This window comes from Mustelus asterias, chromosome 3 (genome assembly GCF_964213995.1).
Source record: "Mustelus asterias chromosome 3, sMusAst1.hap1.1, whole genome shotgun sequence".
NCBI classification, from domain to species: Eukaryota; Metazoa; Chordata; class Chondrichthyes; order Carcharhiniformes; family Triakidae; genus Mustelus; species Mustelus asterias.
Genome location: NC_135803.1, coordinates 156191776 through 156206101, shown reverse-complemented (window position 1 = coordinate 156206101; position 14326 = coordinate 156191776). Strand labels below are relative to the sequence as shown.

Here is a 14326-nt window from a genome sequence, read left to right as displayed (position 1 = left end):
CCCAAAACACAGCATCAGGTGCTATTAGTTAATTCAGTACAGACAAGAGAATCCAGCCTCAAACTTTCTTGGTCTATATCACCACGCATTTACCAAGAAAGTTCAAACAGCCATTTAAAACGAACCCCAAGGCCAAACATAGTTCAGACCACGGCTTCTGAAAACATTCATAAATAATAAGTAATAAAGCAGAAATAATAAATACATAACAGAGCTAGGCAAGTGCAGAGTTATTTCCTTTACAAATTTAAGGCTTTATGGAATTTTATTAGCGGTCGGGTGTATTAGTTTTCACCAAAAACCCCATTACCTGTACAGTTTTGTCACATCCACCCAAGTGAGCTTTGTTTACAAATACACTGGGAACAGTCTTCTGGCCAGTCATTTCATGTAACACGTTCTGCATATTACTTCCCTCTTCTGTAAAAAAAGCCACACGCAAAAAATTCCAAGTTTGTATCATGATAACAAGATGGCCAAACACATTCTACAATCTCGATTTGTAGTACACAAGGTTAGCGTGCTGTGGTGAAACGCCCCAATTTGGTCAGCAGCTGAATTTAAAAAGCGGCTAGAGTCTGCTTTTTAAACGCAGGTAATGGAAAAGTAGATAAAGGATTATACAAACTGACGTGCACCAAATAAAAATGACTTGGTGTTTACTTGAATCATATATAGTGTGGGGAACCATGTATATTACAATCAGTGATGCAGTCAAACACATGTCTGAGAAAGAGTGGGGAAGTAGACTGGTGAAATGTGCATACACATTTAATTGATAATTGTGAAGTGATGCATCTTGAAAGAGAGGGGCAATATAATTTAAATTTTACTATTTTAAGGACAGCAAAATAAGGAAGGTATGGAAGCTTATGGGATACTTGGCTTTGCAAACCAGGTCATCAAATACAAAAACAACCCATGCTAAACTTTCATAAATTATTGGTTACAACACTGAGCACCACACTGTAGGAAGCATGTCAAGGTCTTCGAGGACATACAAGAGGTTTACCAGTAAAGATGCATGACTTCAGTTATGTAGAAAGGTTGGAAAAGCTGCAACTTTTGTTTTTGGAGCAGGACAGAAAGAGAGATAACAGATATTCAAAAATTGAGGGGTTTTGATTGAGGAAGATAAAGTGGAAACTATTTCCTGTGACAAACGGGCCAATAACCAGAGATTATAATTTAAAATACTGGTAAGAGAACTGGATGGAAATGAGAAACGTTTCCACGTAGAGGATTAAGATCTGGAACACAGTACCTGAAGGGGTGGTGGATGCAGATTCAAAAACAGCATTGAACATTTACTTAGAGGAATAGTTTCCAGAGATGGAGGAAATTTTAGTATGGGGCTAAATTATAGAGCTCTTTCAAAGAGCCTACATAGTCTACAATTGTACGAAAGCAAGTTGTGAGGGACATACAAGGTGCCTGCAAAAGGATATAGATAGGTTAATTGAATGGACAAAACTTCAACAGATGGAGTGAACATGGGAAAATGAGATTTTCCACTTTAGCAGGAAGAATAAAAAAGCAAAATATTATTTAAATGGGGAGATTGCAGAATGCTGCAATACAGATGGATCTGGTTGTCCCTGTACATGAATCACATGCATATAACTAGGAACGCAAAGGTTCTTGGCCTTTATTACAGAGGGATGGAGTATAAAAGTAGGGAAGTCTTGCTACAACTATGCAGTGCACTAGTGAAACCACACCTGGAATACCGTGTAGAGTCTTGGTCAACTTAAGCAGGGACACACTTGTATTGGATGCCAATCAGAGGAGGTTCATTAGGCTAATTCCTGGGATGACGGTTTTGTCTTATTCGGAAAGATTGAGCAGGTTGGGCCTTGACTCATTGATGTCTGGAAGTATGAGGGGTGATTTTTTTGAAAATGTTCGATGCTGTGGGGATGCTTCCTCACATGGGGGAGCCTAGAACTGGGTGCAGGGCAAAATTTAAATTAATGGGATCTCCCATTTAAGAATGGAGATTAGGAGGAACTTCCTCTCTCAGAAGGTCACTAGTGTTTAGCGTTCTCTTCCTCAGCGGTCATTAAATATATTTAAGGCGGAGTTAAGACAGATTTTTGATTGACAAGGGAGTCAAGTGTTATGGGGGTCAGGCAGGAAAGTGGAGTTGAGGCCACTTCAGAGCAGCCATGAATTTATTAAATGACTGCAAATGCTTGAGAGGCCTGCTGCTCCTTCTATTCTCAAGTTTTCAAATTTGAGGTATTGGGCTGGTGCTCAATTGTTTGAAAGCAATTCCCTGCTCGACACAGCATCATGTGGTTATCAAGGATGCAGTCTGAAATTGTTTAAACAATCACAGGAAATAATTTTTGGTTCATTTAGTCTGCCAATTATCCACTCTCTTTCATGGAACCTTTTATCTCATTGCATGTGGAGCCTTCCTGTGCACAAATATCAAAATATTACAGCAGTGACTATTTAACTGTATGTAATTAGCTGCAAAGTGTTTTGGGACATCTGGATGACTTAAAGGCACTTTTTCTTTCTAAACACATCTCCTGTTTGACAAGCTGTCATTAGTGAGATATTGAGAAATACAACTGAATTGCCCATATACCCGTGTAAAGGTCGACTGCACGGTAGAGTTCACATCTGATTTCTGGCTTTAAAAAAATAATTTTTCATACAGGGCAGCATGGTGGCCCAGTGGTTAGCACTACTGTCTCTCAGCACCAGGGACCCGGGTTTGATTCCCAGCTTGGATCACTGTCTGTGTGGAGTTTGCACTTTCTCCCCGTGTCTGTGTGGGTTTCCTCCGGGTGCTCTGGTTTCCTCCCACAGTCCAAAGATACGCGGATTAGGTGGATTGGCCATGCTAAATTGCCCCTTAGTGTCAAGGGGACTAGCTAGGGTAAATGCATGGGGCTGTGGGGATAGGGCCTGGGTGGGATTGTGGTCAGTGCAGACTCAATGGGCCGAATGGCCGTCTTCTGCACTGTAAGATTTTATAAGATAAAAATGAAAAATGCTGGATATATCCAGGTGCTGCAACATTTTGGAGACAAACAGACTTAATGTTTCAGATGGATAGGAGTGGTGGTGAATCGGGTGTGGGTGGAAGATTCCGGTCGGGTCTTCATCTGCATCCTAATAGTACGATGCAAATCAGTTTCAAGCTGAGGAGAAATTTCTTCAGCCAGAGAGTGGTAGGTCTGTGGAATTCATTGCCACAGAAGGCTGTGGAGGCCGAGACGTTGAGCGTCTTCAAGACAGAAATTGATAAATTCTTGATTTCTCGAGGAATTAAGGGCTATGGGGAGAGAGCGGGTAAATGGAGTTGAAATCAACCATGATTGAATGGTGGAGTGGACTCGATGGGCCGAATGGCCTTACTTCCGCTCCTATGTCTTATGGTCTCCAGCGTGTTTCCCAATCTGCACCAGCAGAAGAGCCCACGGGAAAGTTGCGTGAAACCAATTTTTTTGATTCCCGGCTCCATTGAACTCTGCCAGCGGGACCACGAGAGAATTCCACCAAATATTTCTAATGAGAGGATCTTTCTCAAAATCTTCCCAAATTTAAATGGGTAAACTTTTTTAGCTTAGCAATGTGTGATTTGGACTGCACTGCCTGTTACGACTGAATCTCCATCCATCACCCTTTCAAAGAGAACTGGACAGAAACATGGCGGGAAAGGATTGTGGGGCAATGGTGAAAAAGCAGGGAAATGGCCTCCTCTGCTGCAGCAATGATTCTCAGCTTGTTATCTTGTTCTATGCTATACAGCCTTTGCTGACAAGGAAACTAGATCAGTAAAGTTATTTCAGATCTATGCTTGGGAGCAACTAATTTAATTCGACACTTCAGATCAGAAAGTATTTGGTATCTACTGGCTTAACAAAAGCAAGGCAACGCATGCACACTTCACCTTAAACTAAATAAGGTTCCCAGTCTTGATCGCTATTTGGTGTCCCATGCTGAAAAGCAAACATTTCTAAAACTCTATTATGGACTGTTGTCATAATAGCCATTTGCAAAACAAGTTTGGACTGTAATTTGAATATTTTTCCCTTGCTCTGCATGACTCTGCACTTTTTCCTTTAACTTGGAAGGTCAAGTGTACACTGATAACAAGCAGGCAGCATGTTAAATATTAAATAGTATCTTAGAGTGAAAGAAGATAAACAGTTACTGACAAAACATAAAATATTACGGAATGTTACCTAGTAAATCAAGTTCCACAACATGAATATCAACGTCCATAGCACTGAACAGCTCTTTAACCTATATAAAACAAAACAACACATTACAAAAAGAAACCACTGCTAAAAACTATGATTTCCACATTCATCACATGTTTGAAGTACTACAAAGTACTGCACTCAACACCACAAATAAAGTTAGATAAACGATGGGTTTATATATTATTCTTCCAGCCTGAGTGTATGAACTCTCGCTGGAATATGCTTCCACAGGCAGTGCTCCAGAACCTCAACCCTGAGAGGTCTGTTTGTGCAATCGCAGAAATGAAGGCAGTCCATTTTGCATTGGGCAGCATCGCAGCCAAGTGGATGCTGCCAGCACCTGACAGTTACATTTTCCAGGAGTAATAGCTGTCAGGACAGAGGTCCCTGGACAATTATTTTCACTCCGGACCAAAGACAAGAGGCCAGGTTTAGTGTACGTCATGCCCTGCTGAGATCGGCAAAGTCAGTATAGAACAGTAATAAATCCTAGGGCCTTCATATTCCAGTTTTACTTCGAAATTATTAAATTAAAATCTTAATTATGTGGTTAACTGCTGATCGCTACATCTGTATTTTTGTTGCTGAGGAAACAGGTTACACCAATGATTCTATTAGAAAGATTTAGGCACCTGATGGTAGAAAGCAGAGGGTAATGGGGGAAGGATGCTTATCGGGTTGGAGATCTGTGACTAGTGGTGTGCCTCAGGGTTCAGTGCTGGGCCCATTGCTGTTTGTTATCGAGATCAACGATTTGGATGAGAACATACAAGGCATGATCAGTAAATTTGCAAATGGCACTAAAATAGGTGGTATTGTAGACAGTGAGGAAGGTTATCAAAAATTGCAGCAGGATCTTGATCAGCTGGGGAAGTGGGCCGAGAAATGGCAAATGGAGTTTGATACAGATGTGCGAGGTGTTGCATTTTGCAAAGTCAAATCAAGGCAGGACTTTCAAGGTGAATGGTAGGATCTTAGGGAGTATCGTGAAACAGAGGGCCCTTGGAGTTCAGGTGCATGGTTCTCTAAAGGTGGAGTCACAGGTAGGTAGATAAGGCAGCGAAGGCAGCTTTTGGCATGCTGGCCTTCATCAGTCAGGGCATTGAATATAGAAGTTGGGAAGTTATGTTGCAGTTGTACAGGACTGCACCTGGAGTATTGTGTTCAGTTCTGGTCACCTTGCTAGAGGAAAGATGTTATTAAACTGGAGAGTGTGCAGAGCAGATTAACAAGGATGTTGCCAGGACTCAGGGGACTGAGTTATAGGGAGATTGGACAGGCTAGTATTTTTTTCTTTGGAGTGTAGGACATTGAGGGGTGATCTTAGAAATGTATAAGATCATGAGACACGTAGATAGGGTGAATGCAATCTTTTTCCCAGGGTTGGGGAATTGAGAACTAGAGAGCATAGGTTTAAGTTAAGAGGGGAAAAAATTAATGGAAACTTGAGGAGCAACTTTACTGTTTTTTTTAAAAACACGCAGGGTGGTACATAGGTGGAATGAGCTGCCGGAGGAAGTGGTTGAGGCAGAGACATTAAAAGGCATTCGGACAGATGATATGTGGATAGGAAAAGTTTAGAGGGATATGGGCCAAATGCAGGCAAATGGGGTTAGTTTTAGATGGGCATTTTAGTCGGCATGGACCAGTTTGGGCCAAAGGGCCTATCTCCGTGCCGTAAATTTTATGATTTGGTGGTCAGCATTTAATGGAAATTGGGTCTTTTATTCTTTCATGGGACATTAGCCTCACTGGCTAGGCCAGCATTTTACAGCCAACCCCTAATTCCCTTGAAAAGGCGGTGGTGCACTGCCTTCTTGAACTGCTGCAGTTCATAGAAATCATAGAAACCCTACAGTGCAGAAGGAGGCCATTCGGCCCATCAAGTCTGCACCGACCACAATCCCACCCAGGCTCTACCCCCACATATTTTACCTGCTAATCCCTCTAACCTACGCATCCCAGGACTCTAAGGGGCAATTTTTTTAACCTGGCCAATCAACCTAACCCGCACATCTTTGGACTGTGGGAGGAAACCGGAGCACCCAGGAGGAAACCCACGCAGACACGAGGAGAATGTGCAAACTCCACACAGACAGTGACCCGAGCCAGGAATCGAACCCAGGACCCTGGAGCTGTGAAGCAGCAGTGCTAACCACTGTGCTACCGTGCCGCCCATGTGGTATAGGTACACCCATGATGGTGAGCTGCCTTCTTGAACTGCTGCTGGAATGGAGTTCCAGGATTCTGATCCAGTGATAGTGAAGGAATGACGATACGGTTCCAAATCAGGATAGTGAGTGGCACTGAAGTGGAATTTGCAGGTGTTGTTGTTCTCTTTATTCTTCCTTCTAGCTGCAAGAGACCTCATATTTAAAAGATTTAGGAGCTGCTGCCTAAGAAAGCTTGATGAGTTTCAGAAGTGCATCTTGTAGATGGTACCTAATGGTGCCACTGTACAGTGGTGGAGGGAGTGAATGTTTGTCAAAGGGATGTCAATCAAGCAGGCTGCTTTGTCCTGAATGGTGTTCAGCTGCTCGAGTGTTGCTGGAGCACACAAGTGGAGAGGATTCCATCACACTCGTGATTTCTGTATTGTAGATGGTGGACAGACTTTGAGTTAGGCGAGTTAATAATTCCTAGCTCCTGACCTGCTCTTGTACTCATAGCATATGGCTGGTCCAGTTGAGTTTCTAATCAATGGCAACCCCCAGGATGTTGATAGTGGGGGATTCAGTAATGATAATCCCATTCAATATCGGGGGAGCTGGCTAGATATTCTCTTGTTGGAGATGATCATTGCCTGGCACTTGTGCACAAAATGATACCAAGTTGGGTGGGAGGGTGAACTGTGACGAGGATGCAGAGATCCTTCAGAATGATCTGGACAGGTTGGGTGAGTGGGCTAATCAATGGCAGATGCAATATAATTTGGATAAGTGAGGTTATTCACTTTGGAAGCAAAAACAAGGCGGCAGATTACTACCTGAATGGCTGTAAATTGGGAGAGGGGAGTGTGCAGCGGGACCTGGGTGTCCTTGTGCACCAGTCACTGAAGGTGCAGCAGGCGGCAAATGGCATGCTGGCCTTCATTGCAGGAGGTTGAGTACAGGAGCAGGGATGTGTTGTTGCAATTATGCAGGGCCTTGGCGAGGCCACACCTGGAGTATTGCGCACAGTTTTGGTCTCCTTTTCTGAGGAAGGAGGTTATTGCTCGAGGGAATGCAGCGAAGGTTGACCAGGCTGATTCCAGGAATGGCAGGACTGATATATATGGAGAGATTGACTAGGTTAGGATTGTTTTCGCTGGAGTTCAGACGAATGAAGGGGGGATCTCAGAGACTTATAAAATTCTAACAGGACTAGACAGGGTAGATGCAGGGAGAATATTCCCGATGGTGGGGGGAGTCCAGAACCAGGGGTCACAGCCTGAGGATTGAGGGTATACCATTTAGGACGGAGGTGAGGAGACATTTCTTCACCCAAAAAGTGGTGAGCCTGTGGAATTCATTACAAGTAGTTGATGCCAAAGCATTGAATTTATTCAAAAGGCGGCTGGATATAGCACTCGGGGCGAATGGGAAGAAAGTAGGATGAGGCTATAGAGTTGGATGATCAGCCATGATTGTAATGAATGACAGAGCAGGCTCAAAGGGCCAAATGGCCTCCTTCTGCTATTTATGTTTCTATGAAAGTTCCATGTCACTCATCAGTCCTAGCCTGGATATTGTCCCTGTCTTGTTTCATTTAGACATGGACTGCTTCCGTTTGAGGAGTTGTGAATGGTGCTGAACATTATGCAATCATCAGTGAACATCCCCACTCCTAACTTTATGAGGGAAGGAATGTCTTTGATGAAGCAGCTGAAGATGGTTAGGCCTCGAACACTACCCTAAGGAACTCCTGCAGTGACGTTCTGGAATGGAGATGATTGATCTCCAACCACAACTTTCTTCCTTTATACCAGGCACGATTCCAACCAGCAAAACGTTTCTCAAAATTCCAATTGACTTCAGTTTTGCGAGGGCTCCTTGATGCCACACTCAGTCAAATGCTGCCTTGATATCAAAGACAGTCACTTACCTCACTTCCGGAGTTCAGCTCTTTTGTCCATGTTTAAACCTAGGCTGTAATGAGGTTAGGAGCTGAGTGACCCCGGCAGAACCCAAACTGAGCATCAGTGAATAGGTTATTGCTGGTATCACTGTTAATGACCCCTTCCATCATTTTGCTGATGAATATATTGGCCAGGTTGGATTTATGTTGCTTTTTGTGTACAGGATATACTTGGACAGTTTCATACATTGTAGCATATATGCCAGAATAGCTTGACTAAGGATGCAGCTATTTCTGGAGCATGGGTCTTCAGTACTATTGACAGAATGTTGTCAGAACCCACAGCCTTGCAGTATCCAGTGCCTTCTTTCCGAATTGGCTGAAGACTGGCATCTATGATGCTGGGCTCCTTCAGAGGATCATTCACTCAGTACTTCTGGCTGAAGATTGCTGCAAACAATTCAGCCTTGTCTTTTGCACTGATGTGATGTGCTGACCCCCCCCAACATTAAGGATGGAGATATTTGTGGAGCCTCCTCCAGTTAATTGTTGAATTGTCTGCCACCATTCATATCTAGAAGAGGCAGGATTACAGAGCTTGGATCTAATCAGTTGATTATCCACCAATGCCTCTACTTTCTCAGAAGACCAAGGAAATTTGGCATGTCAGCTACGACTCTCAACAGCTTTCACAGATGCACCATAGAAAGCATTCTTTCTGGTTGTATAACAGCTTGGTATGGCACCTGCTCTGCCCAAGACCGCAAGAAACTACAAAAGGTTGTGAATGTAGCCCAGTCCATCATGCAAACTAGCCTCTCATCCATTGACAGCTAGAAACGTGAAGCTCTCAGCCATTTCTACTTCATCCTCGATGTAGGCAGGGGCATGTTCTCCATTACGCTTCCTGAAGTCGATGACTAGCTCCTTTGTTTGGTTGACATTGAGGGAGAGATTATTGTCTTTGCACCATTTCACCACGTTCTCTCTTTCCTGTACTCTGTCTTATTATTTGAGATCAGACCCACTATGGTGGTGTCATCAGCAAACTTGAAAATTGAGTTGGAGCGGAACTTAGACACACAGTCATAGGTGTATGAGTATAGTAATGGGCTGAGGACACAGTCTTGTTGGGTACCAGTGTTGAAGACAACAGCAGAGGTGGCATCATTGCCTATCCTTACTGATTGTGGTCGGTGGGTTAGGAGGTCTAGGATTCAGTCACTAGACTGAGCCCCAGGCCACTGAGGAATAATGGTGTCGAAGGCTGAGCTGTAGTCAATAAATAGGAGTCTGACACAAGTGTCTTTGTTATCCAGGTGTTCCATGGTTGAGTGTAGGTGTAGTGTAGTATTCTGTAACTTCCTTTAAGACCTGGCTGGCTGTAGAGATTTGCATTCTAATTAGTATTCTGTAACTTGATTTCTGTGTCTGTGCACTGTTTGAGAGCAGATATCCACTCCATCTGACGAAGGAGCAGTGCTCCGAAAGCTTATGGTATTTGCTACCAAATAAACCTGTTGGACTTTAACCTGGTGTTGTGAGACTTCTTACTGAGTGTAGGGCCAGGGAATATACGAATTGGGAGAAGGGAGATGGCCTCTGTTTGGACCTGTTGCGGTGATAAGCGAACTGCAGTGGAGCCAGGCAATTTGGGAGGCTGGAGTTAAACTGTGCCATGACTAATCTTTTGAAGCATTTCATAATGGTGGATGTCAGAGCCACGGGGTGATAGTCATTAAGTCATTAGTTTTGATAAATGTTTGTGTTCCAGTTAGACTCAAAGGTGAGGTGATTCATTTTGGTAGGACTAATTTAAATGTGGATTACAGGGTCAAAGGTAGGGTTCTGAAGACTGTGGAGGAACAGAGAGATCTTGGGGTCCATATCCACAGATCTCTAAAGGTTGCCACTCAAGTGCATAGAGCTGTGAAGAAGGCCTATAGTGTGTTAGCTTTTATTAACAGGGGGTTGGAGTTTAAGAGCCGTGGGGTTATGCTGCAACTGTACAGGACCTTGGTGAGACCACATTTGGAATATTGTGTGCAGTTCTGGTCACCTCACTATAAGAAGGATGTGGAAGCGCTGGAAAGAGTGCAGAGGAGATTTACCAGGATGCTGCCTGGTTTGGAGGGTAGGTCTTATGAGGAAAGGTTGAGGGAGCTAGGGCTGTTCTCTCTGGAGCGGAGGAGGCTGAGGGGAGACGTAATAGAGGTTTATAAAATGATGAAGGGGATAGATAGAGTGAACGTTCAAAGACTATTTCCTCGGGTGGATGGAGCTATTACAAGGGGGCATAACTATAGGGTTCGTGGTGGGAGATATAGGAAGGATATCAGAGGTAGGTTCTTTACGCAGAGAGTGGTTGGGGTGTGGAATGGACTGCCTGCAGTGATAGTGGAGTCAGACACTTTAGGAACATTTAAGCGGTTATTGGATAGGCACATGGAGCACACCAGGATGATAGGGAGTGGGATAGCTTGATCTTGGTTTCAGATAAAGCTCGGCACAACATCGTGGGCCGAAGGGCCTGTTCTGTGCTGTACTGTTCTATGTTCTCACTCACATATCATCAAAATTTGCTTCAATAATCAAGTGCCCCGATTAGCTCTTCCAATTTATTGTAATCAAGAGCACAGATTTCTCTGGTTTCATAACTAAAACATAATGTTTCCTACATGATAAAAGTTTCTACATAGGGCAGCACGCTGGCAGTGGTTAGCACTGCTGCCTCACAGGCAGCTGGTTCGATTCCCGGCTTGGGTCACTATCTGGGTGGAGTTTGCGCATTCTTCCCGTGTCTGCATGGGTTTCCTCCAGGTGCTCCGTCTCCCTCCCACATTCTGAAAGACGTGCTGGTTAGGGTGCATTGACCCGAACAGGCGCCGGAGTGTGGCGACTTGCGGAATTTCACAGTAACTTCATTGCAGTTTTAATGTCAGCATTACTTGTGACTAATGAACAAACTTTTTTTATAATAACAGTGACTATAATTTAAGAGTGCTTCAATGGCTCCAAAGGACATCCAGTGGTTGTGAAAAGCTCCTATTACATATCTTTTCCAAGATGAGGAGTTGCCGGCATTGGACTGGGATAGGCACAGTAAGAAAGTTCTCAACACCAGGTTAAAGTCCAACAGGTTTATTTGGTAGCACGAGCTTGCGGCACTCACCTGATGAAGGAGCAGCGCTCCGAAAGCTTGTGCTACCAAATAAACCTGTTAGACTTTAACCTGTTGTGAGAAATCTTTTCCAACCATTATTTTAGTGGATCTATTCTGCACTCTCAATAGCCGGGAATAGCCTCGGGGTATTGCAAAGTGCCACACACAAAGCAAACAGTTAAAAGGGGATAAGGCAGAAATAACAACTTTATCAACACTGCAGCTTATCACACCATCAGGATGTCAGATGATCCTTGCATTGAGTGAATTACTTAAGTGCAACCTCTATATGTAGACAAACACAATAGCCAATTTGCAACATTCTACAAACAATGATTGACATAAATGACCAGTTAATTTGTTTTGCTCGTGTTCATTGAGGGAGCAGCACTTCAAACAGTACCATGAGATATATCTCATACATTGTGAACAAACATATGGTGGCACAGTGGTTAGCACTGCAGCTTCACAACGCCAGGGACCTGGGTTTGATTCCCAGCTTGGGTCACTGTCTGTGTGGAGTCTGCACATTCTCCCAGTGTCTGTGTGGGTTTCCTCCAGGTGCTCTGGTTTCTTCCCACAGTCTGAAAGACGTGGTTAGGGTGCATTGACCCAAACAGGCGCTGGACTGTGGCGACTAGGGGAATTTCACAATAACTTCATTGCAGTGTTAATGTAAGCCTTACTTGCGATTAATAAAGTTTATCACATTGAATAATTTTGAACTTTTTCCCTCTAGTTTTTTAAAAACAAATCCTGGCGTGTGCTTGGACCAGTTCAGGGTTGCAGGCTAACCTTTGATCGTGAAAAGTCGTCACTTCCACCATTATGCGTTTAAGGCATTTGAATGTTTTGTAGCCGGGACTGGATTGTATGCATTCTGAAGAATAGAATTAAGCTTTGCTGTGATGTTCTGCAAAATCACATAGCCTGAAAATCTAAATTCAGATACATACTTGGGCAAGATAATGGATGTTTGATAGCACAAAATTGAATATGAATTCAACATATGAATAAGGAGTAGGCCATTCAGCCCCTCGAGTCCACTCCCCCATTTGATAAGATCATGCTGATGAGCCTCAATCTATTTTCCTGCTTGCCCCCATGACTTCTGAACTCCCAGTCAATCAAGAATATACCTAAATCAGCCTTAAAAATATTCAGTGACCCTACCTCCACTGCGCCAACACGAGTTACCATATTTGCAAATTTACATTTTAGGAGGTTTTTTCTGAAGTAATTAAAACAAGGAAATTATCTAGGACATTTTCCCAATTGCTACATTCAACACATTACCATCCTAACTTCCATCCTAATTACTATCCCTCTAACTTGGAGTTAGAAGTCTTATTACAAAACCTTGAGCACAATCTCAATCATCACATCCAGTGCCAAACTGAGAGCACTACACTGTTACTGGCACTGTATTTTATTTGATCTGATTTATTGTCACATGTACTGACATTCAGTGAAGAGTATTATTTCTTACACAATACATACAAAGCAATCTGTTCATTGGGTACATAGGGGAGAAGGAGAGGGGAGAGTGCAGAATGTAGTGTTAGTCATAGCTAGGGTACAGAGAAAGAGCAACTTAATGCGAGGTATCATAGAATCCTACAGTGCAGAAAGAGACCATTCGGCCCGTCGAGTCTGCACCAACCGCAATCCCACCCAGGCTCTATCCCCATATCCCTACATATTTACCCACCAATCCCTCTAACCTATGCATCCCGGGACACTATGGGGCAATTTAGAATGGCCAATCAACCTAGCCCGCACATCTTTGGACTGGGTAGGCAGGTAGGCACAGTAAGAAGTTTAACAACACCAGGTTAAAGTCCAACAGGTTTATTTGGTAGCAAAAGCCACACAAGCTTTCGAAGCTCTTCGAAGGCAGGTAGGTCCATTCAAAAGCCCCGAGCAGCAGGAGGCGCACTTGCAGCGTGACATGTTTACATAGGAAGCCTCCATTCTGAGAGCACAGGCTGGAATTCCCACTGGAAACTGGAATAAAGACTAAGGGATTGTGACTCAGCACACTCTGCCCCAGGGAAGACACTGAACCCTTTCCTTCCCTCCCACAGGCCGCCACCCCGCACTCACCTTCTTACAGAACGGACAGAAACTTTTGCTGAAGACCAACACATGGTGCGAGTCGATGAGGCGCTGGATCCGCTGCTTGAGCTCCTCGGGAGAGGCGCTGGAGCCGGTGGGCGCCATGGTGCGGGGGCGACCGGGAGAAGCGACGCTACCCCTCCAACACTGACGAGAAGAAATAAACCACCTCCACTGACCTACTTTTACCTCATGAAAAACATTAATTCACCAGAAAACGCAAGTAATTATCTGGGTAGAGCCGATTAATGATTTGACGACGGAGAAGATTCCTGAAGCTGCCCTGCTGTCCGCCCCGCGCGCGCCACAGCCCGGGACCAACTCCCAATTACTGCGCAAGCGCCGCCCTCACCGAACCACTGCGCAAGCGCCGCCCTCACCGAACCACTGCGCAAGCGCCGCCCTCACCGAACCACTGCGCAAGCGCCGCCCTCACCGAACCACTGCGCAAGCGCCGCCCTCACCGAACCTCTGCGCACGCGTCGACCTCCCCGAGAGACTGCGCAAGCGCCACTCTCCCCCAAGTCGCCCCTCCCTAGCAGACTCCCCGGCTCTTGCCTGAAGGGGTCTTTGATAGATAAACACACACCTCCCTATTTTGTCGCTCCCGCTAGCTAAATCAAATCATTAGCTATCTTTAATGGGAATATTTAATTTATTTTGTCTCTGAAAGATGTTGCAGGACCCCTCGGGCACGGCGGAGGACGCTACTACAAGCTCTGAATTCATGGAGCCAGTTTCCACGGCAACTGGGGCTCGCGCG

At 44.4% G+C, this 14326-nt stretch overlaps 1 protein-coding gene across 1 annotated transcript in view; it reads right to left on the bottom strand.

The window, feature by feature from the left end:
• Positions 1–13913, bottom strand: part of txnrd3 (thioredoxin reductase 3) — a 58015-nt gene extending 44102 nt beyond the window's left edge. The window contains exons 1-3 of the mRNA XM_078209994.1: positions 13552–13913; positions 4206–4266; positions 311–420 (exon numbers count right to left, since the gene is read on the bottom strand). Coding sequence (XP_078066120.1) covers positions 311–420; positions 4206–4266; positions 13552–13668 — 288 coding nt within the window. The 5' untranslated portion in view covers positions 13669–13913. The remainder of the gene's footprint in view (positions 1–310; positions 421–4205; positions 4267–13551) is intronic.
• Between the last annotated feature and the right edge of the window lie 413 nt (positions 13914–14326).